Here is a 26,364-nt window from a genome sequence, read left to right as displayed (position 1 = left end):
ATGTCTTTCTCTCTAACGAGGTAGGACTCATTCTCCACTAACAATACTTTAATTACTTTTTCTCCCTATATCTCTCTTACTTTACCAATTTTACATTAAAATCTGTGCCAAATCTAAAATGTATATTCTTTGGGAACGAAGAGAGTATATCTCTGTTACAAACTCAAAACTATAGTGTGATTTAGTTGACGTTATTTGTCATTAATATCATAAATCTAACGAGCAAATCATAATTCTGTTAGTTTAGTATACTAAACACACGAAAGGAAATGTAACTTTCAGAGAGAATCAAATGGCATTTAATTATTGTTTTTTATTCTTTATATATATAGTGACAGGTAACTTTAAAATTAGTTGTTATTCTAGTACACCCCTATAGTTATATACTTATTTTATAAAAGTAAACACACGAAAGGAAATGTAACTTTCAAAGAGAATAAAATGGCATTTAATTATTGACAAGAGAGTTTAATTACAATTATGCCAATCGCATGTGTATAAGTAGGTAGAGTACAAAATGAAAACAAAGAGCATCTCTCTTTGTACCCCACCAAAATCAAAACAAAGGAAAAAACCAAAAAAAAATGATTTTCTTTCTTCTCTCTTTTTTCTTTCTCCAAAGAGTTTTGATCATCAACAAAGACCATTAGCGGGAGCCTCCTGTTCTTGATCACACCAATGTAAGTTTTACAGACCATCTGATTCTGCCTCGGGCGAGCTCAGAGGGAAGCAGGTGTCTTCTCCGCCTGTGTTCCATAGGAAATGGGCATAGTTAGCCGCGTAGTATGAGTTGCTAGGCTCTGCAGCAATGGCTTCCAAGTAGGTCTCCTCGGCTGCCCACAGATCATTCCTCACCGCCCACAGGAAGTTAGCATATTTATTCAGTGCCTCTGCATCCTTTGGCTCCACCTCCGTGGCTCTCTTGAAGTAGTCCTCCGCCCTATTTCAACCAAACTCTGTTAGATCAAACATGAACACCAGCCATTTTCGTTTTAAGAACATGTTTCCAGATTCTTGAAACTTTGATATCATAGAATCATTGGCATAAAGTAAAAACATACGTGGTCACAACATGTTTTCAAGATTCTTGAAATTTTGCAAGATGAATCAATAAGAGCTACTATTATAGAATCATAGGCATGGCATGGTTTTAAGATACTTTATCAGCTGCACAATGATTGAATGAATCAACGGCATGGTTTTAACATACGACATCACAAACAAATTTTCCAGATTCTTGATAATTTGCACAATGATTGATTAGGACTATCATAGAATCAACGGCAGAATGTAAGGTTCCTATCAGAAGGCCGGCCAACGGTGACCACACTCGTTTGGCTGCGTGTACGGTGGTCGGGATCAAGACTATAGCCTCACCCTTAGATTTTTCATACTCATAAGTAAAGACAACAAAGTACAGCCTAGAAATAAATTGCCAAGGTTTGGTGATATTTTCAACTAGTGGGCTCTAACTCTAGGGTGAGATGTTTCGTGTTCATTCACTTATACCATCTTTTTCATTCAAAAGAAACACACAAACTACACCACACATTTCGCTGTCGCCCCATGAATCTCAACCCGGTTATGGACAACAACTTCCCCACAAAAATCACAGCTTGCACACAATAACTTTAGAATCAGCCATGAACATGTCAAGATTATTGCAAGGCTCCAACAATAATACCCCAAAACGAAACATAATCAAACATTATTAACACACAGCTGCAAACAATGCTAAATAGTCAAAAACAAGAAACTAAAATCCAAACATGAGATTAAAAGTTGTATACCTGTCGAGATCCCTAACCACGAGGTAGAGAAACTGAGCATAATTTGCTAGCAAAAGTGGATTGTTGGGTTCTTGAGCCAATTCTGTTTGGTACAGTAACTCCATTCTAAAATATTCAAGAATCGAGAGGGAAAGGGAGGAATCAATCCTCACTTTTCTAATAAAAGATAAAAACACCTTTTCCGCAAATTCTCGTTGATTCGAATCAGGGAAAAGGGACCAATCCCCAAATTTTACTTGCGCTCAACTCAAAACACAAAACCCTGCGAAACGGAAAGGAATGAAAAATCAAATTGAAGTTAAAGCACATGCTAATACACAATTACTAAGTACTAATTAAGATACACAATAATGGAAAGCAAACTCTCAAGTCTTTTAATCAATTCACACACAAAGCCGTTAAAAACGGATCAAGGCTACAGATTCCGAGATGAATCTAGACAGGCGCGCAAACCAATTTCGTAAGATTTAGTCCTACGGTAAACCGGAGAAAGCTTGGAAGAGGAAGAAAAAATCACCGGAAAATAGCACTCCGTCGGCGCCACCAACAAGCACCGCGGCTTTGCTGGTCAAGAACGAAGAGAAAAGGTGTGAAGGGGTTTAAATACGAGGAGAAAACGGAGAAAAAATTGCAGTTTGAGTTACTATTTGAGCTGTATAATTTAATGGTGGTGCGGTGTGAGAATTTTTTAGGGCGAGTTTTGGTAAGATAGAGTTGAATCTTTGGGGATGGGTGTGAGAATCACGTGGCAGAGTTCACGGGCCCTTCCTTTCCTGAGCAAATGTGAAGATGCCATGTGTTATTGTTAATGTACACCACCTCCATCTGCCCTGCGTTTCTGGACCGTCAATTGATCAATCAAATTCAACATACAAAACGTGAAATTGGAACTTTCCCTTCTACTTCCGAGTCATTAAATGGTGACAAGTGAAATCAGAAATATAGCATATGATCATGTTGTGTTTGATGATATGATCTAGATTGTGTTAAATTTTCATTTTGGTGTTTACTTCATGCATTTTCTTGTGTTACCATGTGTCATTCATACTTTGTTTTATAACAACAAAAGTAGGTTTAAATTTTTGGTTGGTGGAGCTCTCCAAAGACGTGAGTGAATCTTCATATGTAATTGCAATTTACCATTATATTACCCAATAATATGTATCGGACTCTAATTTGGGATAAAGGAAATAATAGAGTTCAACTTTGACAATAGACCTCTTATGTTGTTAAACAAGTTTAGGATTCCAAACACCGTCACTCTCACTCTCTTAATCTCTCCTAAATCCAAAGGAAATATTATTTTTCTACATTTTTACTCATATTACGAACGTTATAATTTTTTTTTTTTAAATCACGTTGGACATATAAATTACTCCTATACCTATAAGAGCATCTCCAAGGAGAAAGATATATAGAAAAAATATATTATGTATTTACCTTCTTAAAAAGTGAAATATATCATTTTAAAAAGTAACACATTCTAAAGGAAAAAGGTATATAGAAAGATAAATTATTTTTTAAAAATAAAATAATAGTACAAAATGCATTAAAAATATAAAGTGTGATACCTTCTTAAATACCTTTTCTCTTGGAAGAGAGTTTTTCATGAAAAGAAGCAAATATGATAGTCATAAGATTTTACCACTTCATTGGTGGGGAGATAAAGATATCTCTTCAAAATGGGAAAAGGTCTAATACCTTCTCAAATACCTCTTTGGAGAATGATTTTTGATATGATAGTTATATTAGTTTATCTCTTTATTTATTTTTTTTCTTGGAGATGCTCTAATGGGTGGGAGGTAGGAACCATTTCAAGTGTGGGAAAATACAAAAAAATGTAGGGTAATAAATGTAGGTTAATTTGGTGAACAAATTTGTGACTTCCCTACTACGATATATGGAAATGGAATAACATAGATGTATCATCAATGATCAATTAATCTCAGTAGGTACATAGGCAAGTGTGAATTATATCGAATACAGTGCATATATCTCTTGAATATTTCTCAAAATAGCCTACGTGTGACAATACATATCCTTAAGACAACCTCGACATTTATAAGGGGAATTTATCTTTAAGATTATTAATTTGAATCAATGAATATGAAACTTATTGTATATAAATAATGTGTCTCTTGGATTTTCATTAGAACATACATATACTTTACTACAGTAGTACTAAGTACTTATTAGTTATACTTTTAACTCCACATGTAGTATAATTAATTAAAGTTTTCATTATAATTCATCACTCTTTAATCAAAATTTGTTAATTCAGTATGTATGCTTCATTAAGTACTCCGCATAACGTGAATTTTTAATTGTGGCAAATAACACAGATAAGGTTCCAAAAATACCCATATCATGATCTATATGACCCCAAATTCGACATTAGGTCGAAACTTAAGTAATAACAAATAAATACTCCTTTGAATGAAAATCAGTTATCAATGAGTTATCAATTAAGTGTAGTGACGTGGTTGTTCGGAAGTCGGAACTAAATTAATTGTTTAGGCCATTTTAGAATTTGGGGAGACAATCATCGGCATAAGTTTGTTTGGATTTACTAAAGCAATAGTGTTTAATTGAATATTTACTCAGCCTAATTCTATACTATAAACAATATTTTCAAGAGAAATTGATACATTATTTTTAATAAATATTTATATATAAAAACATTTAGCTCGTATACACAAGATTTTATAATCTAGTATTTGACCCATTTATTACCACATTTACCTAGGCTTTATCCCAATGAAAAAATTGTAGTGATAAAATACAAACTCATATATTCATATATTGTAACAAACTCCAAACTATGATTTGGACCGTTAAAAAATATCAACGATAAAATAGTAGCAACAGAAAATGTAAACACAGTGTCAACACAATATCAACACAACATCATCCGTTGATATTGTGTTGACATTTTCGGTTGCTACTCTTTTGTCATTTGTTGACATTTTCTAACGGTCCAAATCATAATTTGGAGTTTGTACAATATTTAGAGTTTGCATTTGATTATATCCCTTATGTTTGATTCGAGTTTGCATTTGATTGTATAGAAGAAAGTGTCATTATGTTGAGGACATAATTGTCCACTGCCTTAGCCTTTTTATGGACCTTTTTATTGGCATTCTTTGGTTTTAGTTGTCACCTAAGAGCATCCACTATAGCGGAGCCGCGGTCGGGCCGGGAGAGCCGCGAGCCGCGGCTCCCTATAGGAGCGCCACGATCGTGGCCTGGCCGCGGCGCTTGGGCGCGAGCCGCAGCCCTCCTATTGCATTGGCCACGAGCCGCGGCTCCCCTATTTCCGATTTTTTTTTTTTTTTAATTTTTGAAATTTTTTCTATATATACCTTAAATTCATATCTTATTTTTACTCTACTCTCACACACAATTTACCCTATTCCCTTCAATTTGAATTTTTGTGAAATGCAAGGCGGAGACGATCCCGGTTATGGAGATTCGGGACAGGGGAGCTTTCCACCCCCCCAACGCTGGAGATCGAGTCCCACCCCTCCTCCATCCCAGATGTGGAGTCCGCCATCGCCGGCGCCGTGGCAACAAACACCCCAAAACCGGGGTCAGTCCCCGGCTTATCAGCAGAGATATGCGGGTCGTACCCAACCGGGGACGGGCGACTACCGACCCAACATGGACGCGATAAACTTCCCGTCCCAATTCCAATCCTCCCCATTCCAGAGCAGTCAATCTCCGCTTGACGAATCTGATAGATTCACATGGGAACAATTGATGGGGTCGCATGATACCCCGACGACGATGCCCAGTCGTGTAGAGACGGGGAGAGGAGGCGGTGGCGGCGGCGGCCGAAGTGGCGGTGGCAACGGCAGGCGAAGGGGCGGCGGCGGCGGCGGGCGAGGCGGAGGATCCGCGCGAGGTGGCGGCAACGGTGATGGCGGGCAGCAAGGCGGCCGCGGTGGTCGCGGACAAGGCGATGGCGGCGACGGGCAGGAAGGCGGCGGCGGTGGTCACGGAGATGGCGATGGAGGTCGTGGTCGACGAGGGTTTCTGTACACAGACGCCGAGTCCATTGCTATTGCTAGGGCATGGGACGCGGTGACGACAGATGCCATAGTTGGCACGGATCAGACCGACTTATGCTTCTGGCGGAAAGTCTTGGTGGTGTACAATGAATTCAAACCACCGGGGAGCGTCGACCGTACACCCGATCAGATTCGGAAGAAGTTCGGCAGGATCACTACAACTCTTCGGAAGTTCATGTTTTCGATTTAGTTTTCATTAAATTATGCATTTTATTTAATTATTGTAGTCTAACAATTTTTATTGTAGTATAATTAAAATATAAACAAAATGAAAAAAATAAATTTTTTGGTGGCTTGGCCATGTCCACTATAGTGGGAAACATGGGCATTGGTGGCCCGGCCACGATTTTGTGGCTTGGCCCGGCCAACTATAGTGGACACTCTAAGAGCATCTACTATAGGAGAGCCGCGGCTCCCTATAGTGCGAAACATGGGCGTTTATGGCGGGGGGTTTGCCCACGAGAGCGCCACTCGCGTGGCCCGGCCGCGGCTCTTGGGCGGGAGCCGCGGCTCTCCTATTGCAGCGGCCATGAGCCGCGGCTCTCCCTATTTTCAATTATTTTTTTTTCTTAATTTTATAAGTATAGACATTTTTTTACCCCATTATTACACAAATTCTATAAATATACTCATTTTTAATTAAAATATATACAAAATAAAAAAAATTAAATTATTTAGTGGCTTGAGCATGTCCACCATAGTGTAAAACATAGGCGTTGGTAGCCCGACTATAATTTTATGGCCATGTTTTGTGACTTGACCCGACCAACTAAGTAAATACTAAATCAGGCGGAATACCCTTTCTAAAATATAGTGATAATATTCTGAAACACAAATTAACATATTCAATTGACTAAAAGAGGACTGTGTAATATTTTTGCTTTATTTCAATTATAGCAATTTAGTGATGAATTCCACTAGCTACACAATTAAGACTGATAGTCTGATGCCATCTTTCAGAATTTAATTTGTCGAAATTTGATTTGCCAAACTAATTCATACTAATATTTTTATATTATGTATGTAGATTGAGAAAAAATGTTTAGGACGTGGAAGTTGATCTGGCAAATAATTTAATGACACGTGATTAATTAAGGTTATCAGAGTAGTACCTCAATTATAAAGGTTGGGGGCCAAACTGTAATGACGCTCCATCGAATTAGTATTATATAGCTACATTGGGCTACGTACTTATTATTGTAGCCTTTAGGTTGAATCAAATAAAGGTATATTTTTTCATAGATAACCATAGTGGAGTACATAAAATAATAACAAGGCTGAATACAAATTATTGGATTCGAATATGAATGGACTAGATTTAACTAAAAAACTTACTAGTTTTACAACGAAAAGAAATTAAAGGAAATTAATTATGGAATCATGCGATTCCATACTATCAAAATAAAATTTATGGATATAAGATTCCATAATTATTTTGATGATAATAAAACAATGCGGGGTTATTAACCCCATATATATAATACCAAAATAAAATTTATGGAATGGAACTTGAAATACATTCCTTCAGCCATATGTGAAGATAGTCACTTTTGTCATTTTCATTCATTTATCAAATTCAATGACTCCATAGTTTTAGCGATTATCTCACAATATATTATTACTACTAATTACTTTATTTATTTTTTCCTCACTCCAACAATTTTATAAAAAAAATCTGTATCACTTCCAAAATTTATTATTTTTACTTTTTAGGATCAAATTTATTATCTGACATAAAACAGTGGCAGCAAATGAAAAAAGGCCAATATTTTTTCGAAAATAATTTTTTTTTTGTCGATACTTAACTGTCAGTTGGTGCCAACTTTTCCCTAAATAAAATCTAGTTAGCACTTTTTTCTATCAATTTCTCATGCGACTAACACCGCTACTAATTATGACTATTGTCACACTGCAATATAATTATACTCCTATAACATTATGACATTTATTCTATTCTACTATCTTTCAACGTGCCGAAATTAATAGTTTGAAAGTGAATACAGAGTCCCACATTGTTATCATTATCCATTATGGATTTATGGTTATGCGTTGTTAAATTATCACAAAGTAGCTAATGTGCCGAATATATTAGGGTGGGGATTGGGTATTTTAAGCTTTAAAATTGTTTGAATCTTTTTATAAGTAAATGCCAGTAAAAAAAAGCTATATATGTCTTGGTTTTATATATTGCCACTTTATAAAAGTCTGAATTTTTAATACTACTTATTGATCCTTTTTTCCTTATGGATACAAAAATATTTTGTGGATCTACAAAATATTTTTTTGAATAAAAAAGGAAGATCTCAAAATAGGGCGTGTTACATTTTAAATTTTTAATCGATTTAAAGTTGTCCTACATTATTTATTTTATTATTATTATTATTATTATTATTATTATTATTATTTTAAAGTGATGCACTTTCACTATAGTATATGGTTAGTAGTGAAATTTTGTCTAAACGACGCAAAATTTGGACCATTAAGCATGAGATAATTTTTTAGAGTGAACAATTATTTCGAGAGTATATGATAAAACTGAAATTGTTGAAAGAATAAATTTTGTTTGGTCCCCTTGAGGGTTGAGTGAGTATTTTTAATGCAAATATCTTAAACTGGAATCTGATTTATACCATTTATCTAGACTGAGTCATTATATTCATTCTTGACATAATATTATCTTTATTGTGTGATTTGCAAAATATTATAATGAGTAGAGTTTATATGGTACACATTTGATTAAATATTTTGTATTTATGATATATATGTAGTTGAGGTGTTTAACGGCCCAAAATGAAAGTGAAGAATGCAGCCCAAATTGGCGATATTGTGGGGCCATCCCTCGTCAACATGAAAACTTTTACAATACTATTGTTATCACCAATGAAAGAAATGCAACACCATAAATACAAAATATCTAATTAGTAGGGGCGTTCATATCTTTGGATTGGTTATATTTGATAGCTCTATGTGTGATTCAAATTCGTGATATGACGTTGGTTATTATTCAATTTGATTTTGTGTAAACAAGGGCATGATGTACATCTATGTTTTAGATTTTGATTTAGTTGTCTTATCATCTGTGATATATATTTTTTATGCACATTATCACAAGAAATTCGTAGATATTTCAGTCGATAATAGTTTAATTAGTTAAAGTAGTATCAAATAGAGGTGGAATTTTTTTTGCTTGAGAGTAAGAAAGCAGTGTTTGAACACATCCAATACTGTTTAATTTTATTTATAAATTTATATTCTTTATTTAAATTTAATTTTTTAATGAAATTATTAGATAATATGAAAAAAAAAATATTAGTTTAGACATGTAAATGTACATATCTAATGATATTGGCTATAGTTAAAAGAAAAAAAAATGATGATTTCATTTCATATGCATGGATGTTTAATTTTATTATATAAATTATTTATTTGGCTAATCATATATTCCGTTCTTTGTTAGTACATGAAAACACCAACGATAGGATAGGAGATAATATCATTGTGTTTTCATCATCATTCCAATGTTTATCCCATTCAAACCTAATTCCATTAATTTATTTATGGTACAGTGACAAGTACTATAAATAAGATCTAAAAAACAATCATATAGATAAGATTTCTTCTCTAAGTTGAATATAATCGTACATAAGAAGTTAAAATTAGTTGTGGCTGTAACATGATAACATCAATTATAAGAAGTAGATCCGTCTATAAATTATAATTTTATTTTAGTTGAATTGTCAAATAAATCATAATGATAATTAAATTTTAGTATGTTCCACGTTTTTCAAAATCTAATAAAAAATTACGAAAGATGAAATTTTTGCAATTATTTCATACTTTTCTTTTGAGGAAAATCACGCGCTGATGTGGCAAGCGGTTTAAAACGCGTGGACAAAACATCGTTGCAAATTGAATTATACACCGTCATTTTGACCAAGTCGTTTTATCCATGTGTTTTATACCGATTGACACATCAATGCGTAATTCGCTGGAAAATGAAATAATGTGATAAATGTCAAATTTAATCTTCTGCGATAGTACTATATTTTTCAAATTTTTAGAAAATATAAGATATGCCAATTATCTTTCATAATTTATTTGATAATTTACATTTTTATTTATTTATTTATTTGCCAAAAGTTTTGAAAGACGTTTTAAGTAAAATAAAACGTTCACAAAGCCTGTTGACGGCATGGGTCGACTTGCAATTTGGGTTTGGCAAAAGCCCAATGGCTAATACTTGTCCTTTATTTTTTAATAAAAAAGAAACATTATTTTTTTTAAAAAAATTGAATATCATTTTTTAAGACCCATATTAGCATATTTTTGAAAGCATAGTCTTCTTCTCCGTTAAATGAAATTGAATTATTGAAAGATAGGACCACCGGTGTTTCTTATACACGTTAGTTTAGTTTTATTATCAGACTTTGTTTGCGTTAGTTACATAAAGAATAAAAAGTAAAAATATATTTAAAAAAAATAGAAAATGAAAAGAAAATTTAAAGATGCATGTATTGTATTGGTATAACAAGTATACCCAATGCAAGAATATTTAAAGACATAGATGTAATTTGCATTTAAAATGTTTCAAAAGAAGATTTAAAGATATATGTGTAGTATTGATATGCTCGTGCATACTAAATTACTAATCTATGAGGTGTTTGATTTTATTATGACATGATTTATAAAATTATTTTGTCAGAGGATACAAGACATAAATCAGACAAAACAATAATATTAAGTCTCAAAATGATTAGTAGAGCTTATGTTCAGCCTTGCACTTTATTATACTTTGTTCTTATAGCATGATGGGTTGATTGAAATTTAGGCCCATTTCATTTTACTAAATTAAATTGATTAAGAAAATAAAATGTACAGTACAAGTCAGCATATCTAGAAACTTCTTTTGAGCTACTTACTATATATAGGAGGTTACCCCATCTTCCAGAGACATCTACAGATTGAAGAGAGAAGAGAGAAGAGAGAAGAGAATTCGCCGTCTGATCTCTACGCCGCCGTCGACCATCAAGGTCAGTTACATATCTCCATCATATATTTCTCAGTTTTTTTTTTCGTTCCTTGGATTTATTTATTTTAAATAGAATTATAAATTCTAGTAGTATTCCTTAAATTATCTGCAAATTTGCTTTCCTAATTTTGATATGATTTGATTTTGTTTCTCGACGGATTTATCTGTCCTTCATCCAGAGTTTCCTTTCCCGTGCTTTTCTCGAAAATTTGGTCATTAGTTTATCATAGAAATCCATGAGTTCCATCCTAAAACCAATTGGTTGAAGGAGGAGGGGCCTATGAGACTTATATACTAGTTTCAATTTTCTTTTGACACCAATGTGTGACAGTTTTTGAGTTTCATTTGCCAAAGTTTAGACTAAATAATTCGGTATTCCTTGCATAATTGCAGAAATCTACCTTCTGTATTGTGTCTTTTAGATTAATTGGGAAATGTTTCGTCTTCGACACTCAATTATCTGATGATCTCTATTTCATGTATTTGAATGCAGATGTCATACTCGAGGAGATCAAGGTGTGCGCTACATTCTAAATTTCTGATTAATTGCAATTGGTGATTTTTTGTTCTAATCATTTTTGGTACATTTGATATAGCTGCAGATCCCCTTCACCTTACAACAAGCGCTACAGTAGGTCTTTCTCGAGGTCTCCAATTCCATCAAGGAGTAGGTCAAGGTAATTTTGTACCTCACTGCAGCCGTTTCTCTGCTTAAATTTCTTCACGGTTCTCATTAGAGAGGTTTAATTTAATTGATTCTGATCTGATTGAATTTCATTTGCAGGAGCTACGATTCCAGCGATGCTGAGAATCCAGGAAATAATCTGTATGTCACCGGACTTTCGGCACGTGTGACAAAGAGAGACTTGGAAAAGCATTTCTCAACTGAAGGGAAGGTATAAATGGGGTGTAGTTGTGTGTTTGACGAGTCCTTTTGAAATATGTTGGTTATTTGTGTGATCTGTTTATGCTGAATGCTGTAATTATTGGTATTTAGGTTGAAGACGTCCACCTCGTTGTTGATCCGCGGACGAGAGAATCGCGTGGTTTTGGTTTCGTGACGATGTCTTCTTTGAAGGAGGCCGAACGCTGCATCAAATACTTGGACAGATCTGTCCTTGAAGGCAGGGTTATATCTGTGGAGAAGGTAGAGTTTTTTTGGCATTTAGCAATTTGTGGATTTGCTATGTGTATGCTGTCTTATTCTACCTGTAGTTGAAGCTCTCACTATTGTATTGGATTATTGAAGTTTCTTTGGAAACAGGGTAGCTGTGTGTAGCAGCTCTTCATCAAAACTAACAAATCAAATCAAATGCCTCAGCAAATTCAGAGGGTTGTATGCCCTGCATTTCTCCCTATGCTTTAATGTATTTTAACATAGTGTCATCAAGTTTGTTTAATAGTAGTATCATTCTGTTAACTAACTATGTCTTGATACACACAGTGGTGTTTGGGTATTGACAGAAACTGATGATTGGTTATGTCTGTTTCAGGCTAGACGACGGAGGGGACGAACACCTACTCCGGGAAGGTATCTTGGGCTTAAAACAGTCCATGGTGAGAATTGAGAATTGAGATTTGTCATTGTTTAAGTGTTGATATGTATGTAGACATGGAATTACTAAGAATTTGTTTTTCTGTTCATCCAGAGCGGCGTCGTTCTCCTAGCTACTCGCCTTATTCTAGAAGCCGTTCGCCTTGCTATTCGTCTGAAGGGGATAGGAGTCGCAGCAGATCATACTCTCCCTGCTACCGCCGACGCCGCAGATCATACTCTCCCTATTACCGCCGACGCCGCAGATCATACTCAGTTGGGAGGTCGAACTCTCCATCGTATTACAGGCCCAGGAGGTCATCGTATTCCCGTTCCCGGTCTCCATCTTATAGCAGATCTCCTGTAAGCAGGCGGGACCGTTCCTACTCCCCTTACCATAGGGACTACTCGCCCGACAGCCCTTATTACAGAAGGCGCTACAGAGATTACTCTCCTGAGGATCGATACTACAGAAGGAGCCGATACCGGAGCATATCACCTAGGTATCGCCGGTCTAGCAGGAGGAGTTACTCGCTCAGCCTTACCCCGAGGAGCTACTCTAGAAGTGTGTCGCCAACTCCAACGAGGGATGTGTCTCCGAGTTCGATGAAGTGCTTGAAGAGGAGTCGCTCACCACGCAAACGTGCGCCTTCACGCACGTCAAGAAGCCATTCTAGGAGTCCTAGTGCATCTTTGTCCTCCCCCACGGCATCCAGATCTGTTAGTCCTAGGCGTTAGTTCCTTATTTAGACTGACGGTTGGATTATGATGTGCCTATGTTGTCTGTATGTTACTTTTCTGGAGCCTGATAATGCGAGACGGTTCTCTGTTGCGTTTCCTTCTAATGATTTGATTTTACATGTAGCTTAATAATAGTGTGACATTGGCTTTAGCTGTTGTTCTTTCTGTTGCAACATTTCATCCTTCTGTTGCGTGACCGACTTGACCACGTAACTCGAAATGAAAAATAAACGTCTGGCATTAATATATACTATACCAAAGGCACAAGGGAAGAGTAATAGACTTTGAAAGAAAGCAAATAATAATATGACCATGTCTGTTTATTTATTCAACTTCTTCTTGCAAGCCAGAGATTACAATGCGTCCATGTCTGTGCTTAAGGCAAGCGGCACTCATCTATCTTCCATATTTCCTTTGCATACTGGCCAATGGTCCGGTCACTGCTGAACTTTCCGCTTCCGGCAGTGCTGAGAATCGACATCTTTGTCCATTTCTTCCTGTCCCTGAAAGACAAAATTGTGAAAACTTGAGCGAGATTGGTTTATTTCACTTCTTATGACAAAACATAACCATGTTCAGAGAACCTAAGTTATGGCAAGTGATAACGAACATATACTCCAGCAGCTGGGAACTATGTCAGAATGAGGGTGGCAAGAAGGAAATATGGAAAATTTTGAACTGTAGTTTGAAAATGAGAAACAGAATACTATCATGGAGTAATGTGAATCAGCATTATTGAGAGAAAAGATCAAGGAATTCAATGCCCTCACTGCCCTAGATATATAACAATTCCCTACACACTTTACAATCTAATGATGATATAGTTCAATTAAATACGTACTAGGTTTGTAGATTGCAGAATATTAACTTACTTGTAAGCTTCATCCACCCTTGCCTGGGCGTCCATGTAGCTGGGGAAATCATAACCGACAAGAAAATAATCACCACGGCCAAAGCCAGAGTTTCCCTCAAGCGAGTCGAGGAGTGGATTATAATCATAGCTTCCAAATGCTCCAGATTTTATGAACTGTTTGGCCTCTTCAAATCGTGGATCTGGCTTAAACTACAACAATAAGAGAAAAGAAACGTCATTTCTGGAATTACTGAAGATCCTCGGTAAGCAGAAAGGCAAAGGGATGGTGTACTATTCTAAAGACAATGTTTTAGGGTTCCATGATTTAATACACATCAGTGGATATAAACATCTCATTTCCCGAACATGCTCCAACTATGCTGTATCTGTTTCCATACTTGAAACCATTTAAAGGAACTTTTTTGTAGTCGGTTCATTTCTTATTTCGCAATTTGTTAGATGAAGGAAGCTAAAAGGCTAAATAATCAATCCAGCATCAGTTTGTGCGGCATTGATCTTTGTAGGATAAATGTAGGAGCTTAGTCTCCAACTAGTTAGGTAGAGTTGCATTTCATAAACTGGATAGTGCATATAGTAACATTTAATACAGTGGACATGAACATTTACCAGTCCTTGCTCTCTTTCTTTACGCAACCGAGGAACTTCGTCAGCTGTTGCACCAAAAAGAAAGAAATTTTCTTGACCAATTTCTTCTCTGATTTCAACATTAGCTCCATCTAGGGTTCCGATAATGAGGCATCCATTGAGAGCAAATTTCATGTTACTTGTGCCACTTGCCTCCATACCAGCTGTACTTATATGCTGTGATAGTTCACTTCCCGGAATAAGCACCTCAGCTACAGAGACATTGTAATTGGGCACAAAAATGACCTGAAATAATTGAAAATTTTGATTGATAAGTAAGATCACAAAAATCTGAAAGAAACGCAATTCCTATAACAAGCAGTCAGTGGAAATATTAAGACAGGCATGTTTGATATTCCTTGAATTACTCCAGAGGACCATTTTGTGATTAGTTCAACTATATGAGATGCTCTGCATATAAGAGATTCGGACGTAAACTGGAATAGACTAGATAAGAAGCCATCACGTTTACTTAAGCTTTAAGAGGTATTAGAGATATAGAGGGTAGATACCTTTAAAAAGCTATTGACTTCTGGATCAGTGTTCACAACAGCCCCAACATCACTTACTAGCTTAACAATTCTTTTAGCATTTGTATATGTTGCGAATGCTTTTCCTCCAATCATGATGGTACGAGGTGTTGTCTTTTTACGTTCTTCTGGGCTCATCTCCTGCATTAAAAAAACTTATTTAAAGACTATAAACAATCTTAATGATAGATCAGTGGGCAAAAAGAAAAGTAAATAGTTGCAAACTAGAATGAGCTCTCTGAAGAATGCATAGTTGAGAATGACTAAGTCCGCCTACTATCCAAAAATGCTACTGGGATCGAATAATTCATAAGTTGGTATCAAATAACACTCCAGAGTAGCAAAAGTTTGCCTCACCTTCAATTTCTTGTACCTATAAACAGCACCCAAAATGTTCATGAGCTGCCTTTTGTACTCATGGATCCGTTTGATTTGAATATCAAAAAGTGAGTTGGGGTCAATGCTAACGCCAGTAACCTGAAGCACGTAAGTTGCCAACCGTTGTTTGCTTGCCAATTTAGCTGATTCCCACTCAGCTTGGAGTTCTGAATTGTCCGCAAACTTTGGAAAACACAGTCAATGCCATGGCAATCCAACAAGAAAGACAGCATCTAAAATATGATAACTGAATGGCCATATTATAATACTTACTTGCCGTAGATTCACCAATAGGTCGAGATTATTAACCCATTGATCAGTTTTTAACCATTTAGTGATAATACTACTAAGCTCGGGGTTGCAAAATCTGAGCCATCGGCGGGGAGTTATACCATTGGTCTTGTTCTGAAATTTGGTAGGCCATACTTTGACATAATCAGAGAACAACTCAGCCTTCAAGATGTCACTATGAAGCTGAGCAACTCCATTCACCTGCAACAACAGGGAGGACAGACTAATTTTCTAACTGTTATATGCTCAAGATTTAATTGTAAAGAATCTGAGCATCTTCATGCAGGATGATACATATGAATAGTAAAACCATCAACTTATAACTGAAAAGCCTTGTACATTGATGATTTAACATAATCACACATTTTATGCAGTCTGGTAGTATTTCAGTGCGCCACCCAAAACTGAATTGTCTGTGAATGAACTTTGTTCGTGTGATGGGTCGTATTATAATCTATCTGGAATGCTGTTAAAATAATACAAGTCCTTTTCAATATATGTATATACATGTACATGCACAAATGATGTAGAATGAATAAAAACCAGCATAGAATTAACTAAGTTACGATTTGTTTGAAAGCAACTTGTTATATACAACTAACCCTTTTTAGTTGGGATTGTCTATCTTGTTTAGCAGAACGGTTATCTTCTTAAATAGGATATACAAGGCCACAATATTGTATGAAATAAATGAACTCAAGTTCCTCAGAAGTTCCTCAGAATATAAATAGGATATACAAGGCCACAATATTGTATGAAATAAATGAACTCAAGTTCCTCAGAACATGCAGCTTTTCCAAACTGAATCCTGCATTATACATGGTAAAACAGAGTCAAACTCTTACCGTATGAGCTGACACTACGCACAAGTTTGCCATCCGCACAACCGGTTTTTGTTGGTTGTTATCCAAAATACGCAGATCAGAAATTTTTCCCTCAATTTCAGGTTTGGTTGACTGTATCATTTTGATAAACTGAAAACGGTAGGACAAACACTACTTAAAAGTTTAAGTTGACTCATGATTACAAAAGGACTAGGTTTAAGGTATAACAGACCCTCTTATCAATTTCTTCAATGATTTCCATATGGCGGGGAAGAAGCTTCCACATGACAGTTTGTGACCATTTCTCCAGAGCCTCAGGCAGGACTGTATGGTTTGTATAAGCTATTGTCCTGGCAGAATACACAGTGTTATATCTATATGTCACATAAGCACATTAGAAGGAAATAACATAGATCTTGAATTTAGCATAAAACAATATGCTTCATCAGGCAAGAAGCACCTGTTGGTTATATCCCAAGCTTCATCCCATCCAAGGCCTTCATCATCCATAAAAAGACGCATCAGCTCCGGTATTGAAAGAGTTGGATGTGTGTCATTCAGTTGTACTGCGACCTTAGAAGGGAACTCAGACCACAGGATCTTATCTCTTCCGCCTAATCTCTCCTTAAATCTAGTAATGATGTCCTGGATGATTGATACCACGATTGATTGAAAGATTTATTTCTTGGTGAAAATAATACAAGGGCATTAATCGCTACTGTTCTAGAAAGTAAGGCACTTTTTACAATAAGGTAGTGTCTGCTCAACAACATCTAGAAAACTTTCTGATTAAAAAGATCTGAACACGATGTGTTAACATTACATGGATTCAAAGATCTTTGAGGATTTGCATATAGAACAAGTTAGATCTCTCACTCATTGGCATTGTGAAGAAAACTTAAAAGTATTAACTATGAATTTCATAGTATGGCAAAAATTATCCAGAGTCCAGACATTGTTTACTTTTCCCCCTAATTGCAAACTAGTATTTGATTATCAAATGCCAAACATGCTAGCATACTTGGTAGTCAAACTTTTCTGAAGTAAACTCAATGAAGATAAAATGAATTCATAAATGCAATGAAATAATGCAAGGCAACTAAAGATGCCAGCAAACCTGGAGTGATGCACTGCACAGGAAATACTGCTGCTTCAGTCGTAAAAGTTTGCCATCTTCAGTAGCATCTCCAGGATACAGAACAGCACAAATCTGCATAAACATGTATCTTGCATAAAAATTCAGAGGGGCTTCATATTATAACTTAAAAAGATGAACTGCTCTTTGCCTGCTGAGCCCTTGAATGAAGCAATGCAGCTGATTCATATTTTCCATCATTGAACTCAAATAAATTGAAGTCCTCAGCCCTAGCTTTGGCTTCCCAGAGGCGAAGGCTGTTAGTGTTCTTTGTTTTGTAGCCGGGGATTGGTACATCATATGCAACTGCTTGTATGACCTCTCCACCGATCCATTTTCGTCTAAAATGTTTTCAGAAACAAACACATAATAGGTATTTGTGAAGAAATACAAGAAACAAAGGTTCATTGTATCCACAAACTAATGGTATAATAGTAAAATAAAGAAGCATTTGTCAGTTGCACTTACGATCCATTAGGATTGACCTCAACTTGACCAAAAAATCTTATAGGGAAGACAACATCATGTCTAGGAATTTCCCATGGACTGAACTTCTGCATTAGTTAACCAGGAAATGAAACACTACTATTATCCAAAAGAGTATGAGCTAATCTAGAATGAACAATGTTAGGATTATGGTGTCAGCAGACCTCCAACCAATCTTCAGCGATTTCCTCTTGGCCTGATTTTGTCATCAGTTGCTTGAATAGACCATATCTGTACCTCAGGCCATATCCCCATGCAGGTAAGCTCAAAGTAGCCATTGAGTCAAGAAAACAAGAAGCAAGTCTCCCAAGACCGCCATTACCAAGTGCAGCATCTTTTTCCTGTTACATTCAATTGAATTCAGCTTTATCTTATATTGGAATGCAAGTGTCAAAAGACTATTCAGGAGCTTACAAAAAACAACATTCAACAAAACAAAACCTAACACCCTACCTCTATGATAATCCAAATTGAGTTGAACCAAGTAAAAAAGAGCACACCACCATGCCAGGGTTGCTCTTCTGAAAATCTTGCTAAATGGCCATATTGGCACAAGATCTTTTTCATGCAAATGAGTAATTTTATCCAATTACCTGCTCAGTTATTTCCTCAAGTGCATAACCGAGTTGCTTCAAAGCATTAGCATACGCATCTTGCACATCTAGGTTTCCGACTGCATTGGTCAGAGCACGACCTTGGAGATATTCCATGGATAGATAGTATGTTTGCTTAGGATTGACTTTGTGATAATGACTATACGTGTCATTCCATTGCTGTGATATTGGTCAGAAACAACAGAATCAGTTTATATTGAAATGCAATACAACATATGAAACCATATTCTAGAATACAAATATGCATTAAATATAAATTCAAGCGATTCCTAGGATATCAACTGAAGTTATGGTTTGAAGAACCTCTCTCAGTCTCAGGTACATGAAACTACATGATAAAGCTCATAAAATTCTATACCGCAGAATTTATGTCCTGAATGCCATGAATTAAAGACCACTCAAATAAATTGAATTACTACCTTGATCAGTTGATCACGAACGCTTTCCGCCGTTGCGTAAAATGCTTGCTCCGGCTCAAACTTATAGGGGGAAAAGTGAGGGCTATAGTGAGCATGATAGTTGATATTAGAGGCAATTGCAGCTGGATCTTTGGCCTGCGGATTTGCAACAGGCGGAATCTTCTCCAAAATTTTAATCCTATCAGTCGTACTACCGTTTGCCTTCACCGCATCAGCCATGCCTGCTAGGCTGCTAGTTCTCACTAGCTTCTAAAGATCACCTGCAAAACAGTTGCTAGCAATGAACAGATTGAGCAAGCGGATGCTGCATTATACAAGTGCATCAGAAAAGGTATTTCACGTGATTTTCATGAAATCAATTCGCTATCACAAATGAACAGAAAAAATTTCAGAAAACATTACAAGCCAGTGAGACTCGCAAACCGCATTATTTTCCAACTCGGTTGCAATCGAAAACACAAATTCAAACTGGCATACTGATACTGTGCAAAAGAATTGACGATAGGTACAAACAGCATATTGCGGTTTAATTGAAGTAAATGCTTAAAAAAATAAGTGATCTAATTCTAGCTGAAGACGACAATGTAAAAACATCAAATAACATAAAAGGAAGAGAGAGAGAAAAGCAGGCTCATTACCAGATGCTCGCTCCAAATCTGGAAGGAAAGCGATACAGCTAACGTGATGATGCAATTGAAGCTGAAGCTGAAGCTGGAGGAAACAAATTCGAGCTATTTAACGAGTGGAATAAGAGAATGAAAGGAGCTAGATATTTTATGGAGAGAAAGTGACAAAAAAAGCGAAAAGGAAAAAAAAAGTGTGTAATGGTAGCTATAGTTTTGTGGTCATGAGAGACTGACGGAGAGAGAGATTGTGGCAATAAATATCAGAGATAGGAATGGCCGAATAGAGAAGACAATGAAATAGTAGGAGTACCTAAAGCTTAGCGCGCTTGTACGCTCTAAAACATTAATTTTGTTGAATTTGTGGCGACTTTTTGAAAATATCTTGTCCAAATTTTTGGGTATGAATCGAAAAATAAATTGCATTGTTAACAAAAATGGAATTACACAGAACTATCAACAGAACATAATGATTTTATTTAAGTGACGCAAAATGTGAGGCGATAAAGATGATTTCATACGCAATTTGGTCGTCCAAATTTAGCATGCCTATATTATTTTCCGTGTATTGACCGGAGGATAAATCTAATAGTACTACTATTTGCTGAAAAGTAACGGAAATATACAGTTCTCCAAAAATAAATTTTTTTGAAAATGGTATGAATTTGAATGTAAAATTAATAAAATAAGGGATAAAAAAAATATTAATATAAAATAATGGTCACCTCATTAGATAAATGAAATTGTCAACTCATTAGTATAAAACGAGTTTCACCTCATTAGTTTCTGCATAGTACTGAGGGAGTACATATTTGTAGAATATATCTCAAATATTATAGCGAGACAAGTACGGAGAGTATATATGAAGCCGGAACGTCCTATTTATTTAATTCAGTTACATAAACTAACGTATTTAGGTTTGTGTCAAAGAAAATTGGAATTTAAACTCATTTTACTAATTTAAAATTTTCAATTAAAATTTTAAAAGTAACATCATGCCCAATCCGACCCAAGACCAGGCTAACTGGCTAAGTATTTTGACAACTCAAGAATAGATAAATATGACAAAGATGCGTGTGAGTTGAACTGGTGGTAGAATGGTGAATGTTGAGACTGATGTCTCAAGATTAAATCCACCTGAGTTAGTCTTGGAACAGAGTATGAGCTGGTCTTGGTCTCTCTTATGACAAAATTAATTTCGGATAATATCGGACCTAACTCGAATAATTGAACTTCAACCAAGTGAATCTCGATGCCAACCGAAAGCAGTCATTACAAGATTACAAACCTTCTCTAAATCAAGAACCCGAGCTTTCATGGTAAATGATACTACCTCCATCCACCAAAATTTGTCCCACTTTGACCCGACACGGGTTTTAAGAAATGTAATGAAAAGTGAGTTGAAAAAGTTAGTGGATTGTAGGTCCTACTTTTATATATTAGTTTTATAATAAAATGTGAGTAGGAATGAGTTAGTGAAATATGAGGCCCACTCACAAATTTTGGGGGACGGACAGAAATGGAAAAATGAGACAAATTTTGGTGGACGGAGGTAGTATATACATCTGATACGAGTCTCACATTTTCAATGATACAGTCTGATAAAGTGAAAGCAAGTAGATATATATTTATGCGAATAAACTGCTTATGCAGAAACAAACATCAAGCTCTCACTGTTTTCACTCCCAGACACATTCTGCCTGGCAGAGGGGAAGGGAGAGGAAATAGCTCTAGCAGTCGCATTTTCTCTGAGTTCTCGTCGAATATCCCATAATTTTTCTGCACACTGTCTCATTGAAGGTCTTGATAGTCTTGATGGTGCCAGGCAGTGGCGGGCGAGTTTGAGGACCCTTTCGACTGCGTGGATGGATGGAACGCTCCTTCGTAGCCTTGGATCCATAGCCACAACGACCTCTCCATTTCTTAGTCTCCTAAGTGCCTGCATAGGAAACAAATCTAAGATCTTTCCAATTGCTATTGTTGTTTTATAGTATGATAAATTGGACAGTGATCAAGAACAACGACAATCATGCTATTAGTGGTGATCTACATTCACATACACTCACCCATTTTGTGGTAAGTCTCTCGTCCAGGCCTCTCTTCGACTCTATAGGTTGCCTGCCCGTCATCATTTCAACGAGTAATACACCGAATGAGTAGACATCACTCTTTTCAGTAAGCTGGTATGTCCTCAGGTACTCAGGATCCAAGTAGCCAGCAGTTCCTTTGATTTGCGTAGAAATGTGAGTGGCCACAGGGTTTTCTGCGGCTAACCGCGCAAACCCAAAATCAGCCACTTTGGCTCTGAGTTTTTCTGTAATGAGTATGTTTGATGCTTTGATGTCTCTATGGATGATGGGAGGATCTGTAACATGAGAGAATAAACGCGCATGAAAAGGGACATAAAACGAGTATAAGCCATACTTTTTATACATGATACTCCATCTACCTGTATATGAGTGAAGATAGGTAATGCCATGAGCTATATCAATTGCAATATCCAATCGCTCTCCGATTTGAAGCTCGTTTGGGCGAGTTCCTGCATCCAGAATTGGATACTCGTTGCAACAGACTTTGTTTTTTAAAATGAAACAGAATAGATGAAATATACTGTAACATCGTTGAGCTGCCTAATGACAGAGTTCGATGACCTACCATCCAAGTGTTCTCGGAGGGTCCCATTGCTGACATATTCAACGATAATAAGGCGCTCGTCTCCATGCTCAAGACACCCGTAAAATCTTACCAAACTCAGGTGCTCAATCTTTGATAAGGCTAGGATCTCGTTCTTGAACTCTGCTGACAGGCGTTGATCATAAGTTTCCTGTTTACAAGGAAGTCTATTGTGAGAGAGAGAGAGAGAGAGAGAGAGAGAGAGCAACAAAAATACTTCCAACTCTCAACTTGATAGCACATCTTACGCTTTTTGCACGCTTTACAGCAACAACACGGCCATCCTTAAGTGTCCCTTTATACACAGTCCCAAATCCCCCTTCACCAATTTTGTTATCTAGGGAGAAATTTCCTGTTGCGTTATAGATTTCTTTAAACGCTAAGCTATCTCTCAACTTTGCAGGATCAACCTCTGGGTATGCATCATAACTGGAACGCCTTGATCTTGATGACCTCCTACTATCACGAGCTCCAGAATTACCTGCGAAATCTGCATATAAAAAAAACATAAAAACGATTGAATAATATTAAGAAGAAGGCAAACTTAAAATTAAAATTAAGATCAAGACTGATGCAAACTCATTAACTTACTAGGACTCTGTCCAGCTCGATAATGCCATGCGTCTGGCAGCACTTGATCTCGACTGGACGAGGGATCAGCTTTCTTGCGTCCAAAGAAAATAACAGAAAAAACTCCACCTACCTTCTTTGCAGCACTTGTGATGTAACTCAAGGCTGGATTATTGGACTTGTGACGGTCCTCTTCTAGTGTTGAGCGATCACGGGAGTTGGTATTCAGTCTTCTGATATGACCAGGGCGGATGATCGGAGGACTTTGTGTATTCTTCATCTGCAGGGTTGGTGACCTCTGTCCAAACCAAACGCATAGTTGACTTCATTATCTGCTAACCCTTTTATGAAATCATAGACACCATGTAATTTCCTGATGTAGTTGGATGAGACTGATTCAGCACCTGCTTGGTCTGACTCAGTAATACCCAGCAAATGAAAGTGACAATGATAACTGAAACTTGGATTATAAAATTAGCCAGTGTAACACAAAATATTGATGGCTATGTCAACAACTTCTGTATTTGTTGGTACTAAATAGTACTAGTACATAAGCAGAAACTACACAACTCAAACCAAAAATATGGAATCCTGATACAGGTCGAGTCAGATTTTTGGCTACGCATGAATTTGTCGAACATGTTAATGACTTTTTTACATGGCAATAATAGCCAAACTTTCTGTTATTTACAATCATTTCTCGCCTCTGTTATAGACTAAGTATGCCTATAGTGAAATGTATTCGTTAACTGTATTGCCCTTCCAGATCACACACACAACTAGATGGCTAAACAAGGGGAGCTTTTAAAAGCTGATAATTGCTAAGCACAAGTTTCATCAAAATTGACTCTTTCTCCAGTAGAGTAGACATTGTAGAATACTGCTGCAGAGAAATACAGGAATGATGAGAGCAATAAAAATCCTTTGAAGGAGCCTGCTAGTTCCACGAAAAACCCAGCGCCAACTGTTCCGGTCATAGCAGCAAGGGTCCCACCAGTGTTGGATATACCTATACAGGAATATAAATGGAGGTTAAAATCAAACAACTACTGTTTATGTGTAGCATATGGATATATCATTTATATCTAGCACTTCATATTCAAGGCGACTCTGAGAAAAAAGTGCCTCTGTGAATGTTGAGACTGGTTCGAATGTTAAATATGATAATTTTTACGTCAATGATGACCTATCAAACATCTAATTTAAGATAGTTATAGCCTCAATGCTATCATTTTCCTTTAGAAAACCAACTAGTTCGATGTGCAACAATAAGATATGAACTCACAATCATAGCTAGTGAAAATAAAAATATTACTAACAGGTAACAGCAGTCATTGTTCTGGAATGTGTTCTCATCATCCCACTTACAAGGATAAAGAAGCCAGGTGAAGAGAATCAGCCTTCATGGTGCATCAGATTTTAATCATTACAGTGAGAGGAAGAGATTTATTTAATTATTTTACTTCTGTATACTGTAAGCGTCTCTTGAGACAGTGATGTGTTCAACTCTCTTTGAGGCCAGAAGGTAGTGAAAATCATTAGCAAGGGTTTTCTTGCATTTATCTCCTAGGCAGCAAAATTATTAAGCAGGTGGTACGCCAGATGGAGTACATTGGTAATCTGATCTTTTCTTTGCTAGATGGAGTGCATTTATCTCCTAGGGAGCAAAATTATTAAGAAGGTAGTGATATCAATGTAAAACTTGTTTCTTGGAGGAATCCAGACGACCCTGCTTCAGGAAGCTTTACATTAGGCATGGGGCCTACTGGAGGCAGTGATCTTTCGATTAGAAAAGGCGAGAAAAAATTGTGGAGTAGTGGGCCTTGGCAAGGAGAGACTTTCCTGTCACTTGACCTGAAAATTCCCTACAACTTTACGTACCTTGCACGCGATGGAGATGTATATGCGACATATTATAATAAGTCTGTGCTATCTAGAATTCTGATTGATCATCGCGGCAGAATGGAGCTGTTTCAGTGGCTGGAGGTCAGGCAGGCCTGGGATCTGCTAATGGTGAAGCTGTATTCCTGTGGAGCATATGCCATGTGTGGGCCCAATACAATGTGTAATACCAATCACTCACCAGCGTGTAGGTGTTTGAGTGGGTTCAAACCACGAGTTGAGGTAGACTGGGATTCGTCTGATTTTTCTAATGGATGTGTTAGAATAAGGCAATGGCATTGCACTGACAAAGTAGGATATATCAAGGTAACCACCATAAGATTACCTGAAAGCCAAGAATCTATGGAGTTACCGGATAATATATGCGAGTTTCAATGCTCAAAAAATTGCTCATGCACTGCCTATGCATACGGAAGTGGAGGTAGATGTATATTACTTAATCGATTGGATACATATGAAACAACAGTGCAGACAATGCCGCCATACTTCATCAAGAAACGCAGCAAACACCATAAATGATCAGAAGCAAGTAGCCCAAACCAAGGCATACATAGCACATAAAACACAAGTGTAAAAACGCATTACGTCACGAAGATCTGAACAAATCCACTGCCATAACATATACTAAGAAACAACAATGAAGACGACACCGCCTTAGCTCATCAAGAAACATAACAAACACAACAAGTTATCACAAGAAAATACCCTAAAACAAGACAAAGCTCAAGTAGAAAAGGTATTACTTCAAGATGATTTGAATGAATCCACAAATCCGCTCCCAAGCAGTCTCTCCACATACTTCCCCAAAATATCAACCTCCAAATTCACCTTCTGCCCAACTTTCTTCAAAGCAATCACAACTTTCTGCTGTGTGTAAGCCACCAACATGAAATTGAAACACCCTTCATCATCAAACACATCCACCACAGTCAAACTTGTCCCATCCACAGCAATAAACCCCTTAGGCACAATGTACCTCAAAATCTCCCTCCCAACCTTCACTTTCACCCACAGTGAGTCTCCCTCCGGCCTCAACTCCACGATTTCTCCGGTCCCATCGACATGCCCCTGCACAAAATGTCCCCCCATTCTGGTGCTAGGGCTCAGCGCCCTCTCCAAATTGACCAAAGACCCACTCTCCAATTCGCCCAGAGAGGTCTTCCGCAGCGTCTCCGGCGCCAACCCAACCGAGAATTCGGACGAAACGGTGTCGAATTCGGTCACCGTTAGGCAGGTTCCGTTGACACCCAACCGCGG

At 36.9% G+C, this 26,364-nt stretch overlaps 8 protein-coding genes across 21 annotated transcripts in view; 3 read left to right on the top strand and 5 right to left on the bottom strand.

The window, feature by feature from the left end:
• Nucleotides 1-425: 425 nt before the first annotated feature.
• On the bottom strand, nt 426-1,929 carry LOC125207056. The gene is made up of 2 exons (XM_048106262.1): nt 1,791-1,929; nt 426-940 (listed from the first exon to the last, which is right to left on the bottom strand). The coding sequence occupies exons 1-2, from the start codon at nt 1,892-1,894 to the stop codon at nt 688-690; spliced, it is 357 nt and encodes a 118-aa protein (XP_047962219.1). The 5' UTR covers nt 1,895-1,929; the 3' UTR covers nt 426-687.
• Nucleotides 1,930-5,228: 3,299 nt separating this feature from the next.
• On the top strand, nt 5,229-6,050 carry LOC125195041 (cold shock protein 2-like). The gene has a single exon (XM_048093247.1). It carries the CDS (start codon nt 5,229-5,231, stop codon nt 6,048-6,050), a length of 822 nt encoding a protein of 273 aa, XP_047949204.1.
• A 4,746-nt stretch (nt 6,051-10,796) lies between these two features.
• On the top strand, nt 10,797-13,315 carry LOC125212350 (serine/arginine-rich splicing factor SR45a). Of its 10 annotated transcripts, none has more exons than XR_007174659.1 (8): nt 10,808-10,890; nt 11,383-11,405; nt 11,486-11,566; nt 11,674-11,785; nt 11,887-12,036; nt 12,139-12,222; nt 12,383-12,446; nt 12,539-12,682. XR_007174659.1 is itself a non-coding variant. In XM_048112493.1 (7 exons), exons 2-7 carry the CDS (start codon nt 11,383-11,385, stop codon nt 13,159-13,161), a joined length of 1,053 nt encoding a protein of 350 aa, XP_047968450.1. In that variant the 5' UTR covers nt 10,797-10,890; the 3' UTR covers nt 13,162-13,315. The 10 variants fall into 10 exon arrangements, 8 of the variants coding, with proteins under 8 accessions (XP_047968450.1, XP_047968512.1, XP_047968459.1 ...); XR_007174661.1 differs by having other exon boundaries at nt 10,809-10,890; nt 12,154-12,222; XM_048112493.1 differs by lacking the exon at nt 12,139-12,222 and having other exon boundaries at nt 10,797-10,890; nt 12,539-13,315.
• A 69-nt stretch (nt 13,316-13,384) lies between these two features.
• LOC125212330 (alpha-glucan phosphorylase, H isozyme-like) lies at nt 13,385-20,285 on the bottom strand. Of its 2 annotated transcripts, none has more exons than XM_048112468.1 (16): nt 19,978-20,285; nt 19,340-19,613; nt 18,900-19,079; nt 18,471-18,647; nt 18,289-18,374; nt 17,972-18,161; nt 17,803-17,895; nt 17,146-17,330; nt 16,918-17,035; nt 16,707-16,835; nt 15,844-16,062; nt 15,550-15,753; nt 15,175-15,333; nt 14,645-14,908; nt 14,037-14,227; nt 13,385-13,667 (listed from the first exon to the last, which is right to left on the bottom strand). In XM_048112468.1, the coding sequence occupies exons 2-16, from the start codon at nt 19,556-19,558 to the stop codon at nt 13,541-13,543; spliced, it is 2,541 nt and encodes an 846-aa protein (XP_047968425.1). In that variant the 5' UTR covers nt 19,559-19,613; nt 19,978-20,285; the 3' UTR covers nt 13,385-13,540. The 2 variants fall into 2 exon arrangements, with proteins under 2 accessions (XP_047968425.1, XP_047968421.1); XM_048112464.1 differs by having other exon boundaries at nt 19,340-19,599; nt 19,978-20,284.
• Nucleotides 20,286-21,490: 1,205 nt separating this feature from the next.
• LOC125212343 (calmodulin-binding receptor-like cytoplasmic kinase 1) lies at nt 21,491-23,527 on the bottom strand. Its single transcript, XM_048112480.1, has 6 exons — nt 23,227-23,527; nt 22,884-23,125; nt 22,618-22,786; nt 22,412-22,501; nt 22,029-22,327; nt 21,491-21,901 (listed from the first exon to the last, which is right to left on the bottom strand). Exons 1-6 carry the CDS (start codon nt 23,483-23,485, stop codon nt 21,608-21,610), a joined length of 1,353 nt encoding a protein of 450 aa, XP_047968437.1. The 5' UTR covers nt 23,486-23,527; the 3' UTR covers nt 21,491-21,607.
• Nucleotides 23,528-23,834: 307 nt separating this feature from the next.
• LOC125195028 (riboflavin synthase-like) lies at nt 23,835-26,361 on the bottom strand (the record flags this gene model as incomplete). Its single annotated transcript, XM_048093235.1, has 3 exons — nt 23,835-24,214; nt 25,087-25,432; nt 25,851-26,361. A coding segment is annotated over one exon (510 nt), but the record flags the coding sequence as incomplete, so codon positions are not given.
• LOC125212399 (riboflavin synthase-like) overlaps nt 23,835-26,364 on the bottom strand; it is a 4,589-nt gene continuing 2,059 nt past the window's right edge. For 2 of the 4 annotated variants that reach the window (XR_007174667.1, XR_007174666.1), the window contains 2 exons: nt 25,087-25,432; nt 23,835-24,214 (listed from right to left, as the gene is read on the bottom strand). The gene's annotated coding sequence lies outside the window, so the exon portion shown is untranslated. Of the gene's footprint in view, nt 24,215-25,086; nt 25,433-25,665; nt 25,761-26,364 lie in introns of those variants that run through there. The other 2 variants (XM_048112571.1, XR_007174664.1) reach the window with 2 other exon arrangements.
• On the top strand, nt 24,961-25,626 carry LOC125195035 (G-type lectin S-receptor-like serine/threonine-protein kinase At4g27290). Its single transcript, XM_048093243.1, has one exon. The coding sequence runs from the start codon at nt 24,961-24,963 to the stop codon at nt 25,624-25,626; it is 666 nt and encodes a 221-aa protein (XP_047949200.1).

The sequence above is a fragment of the Salvia hispanica genome, chromosome 1, assembly GCF_023119035.1.
Source record: "Salvia hispanica cultivar TCC Black 2014 chromosome 1, UniMelb_Shisp_WGS_1.0, whole genome shotgun sequence".
NCBI lineage: Eukaryota > Viridiplantae > Streptophyta > Magnoliopsida > Lamiales > Lamiaceae > Salvia > Salvia hispanica.
This window is presented reverse-complemented; position numbering and strand designations above follow the sequence as displayed.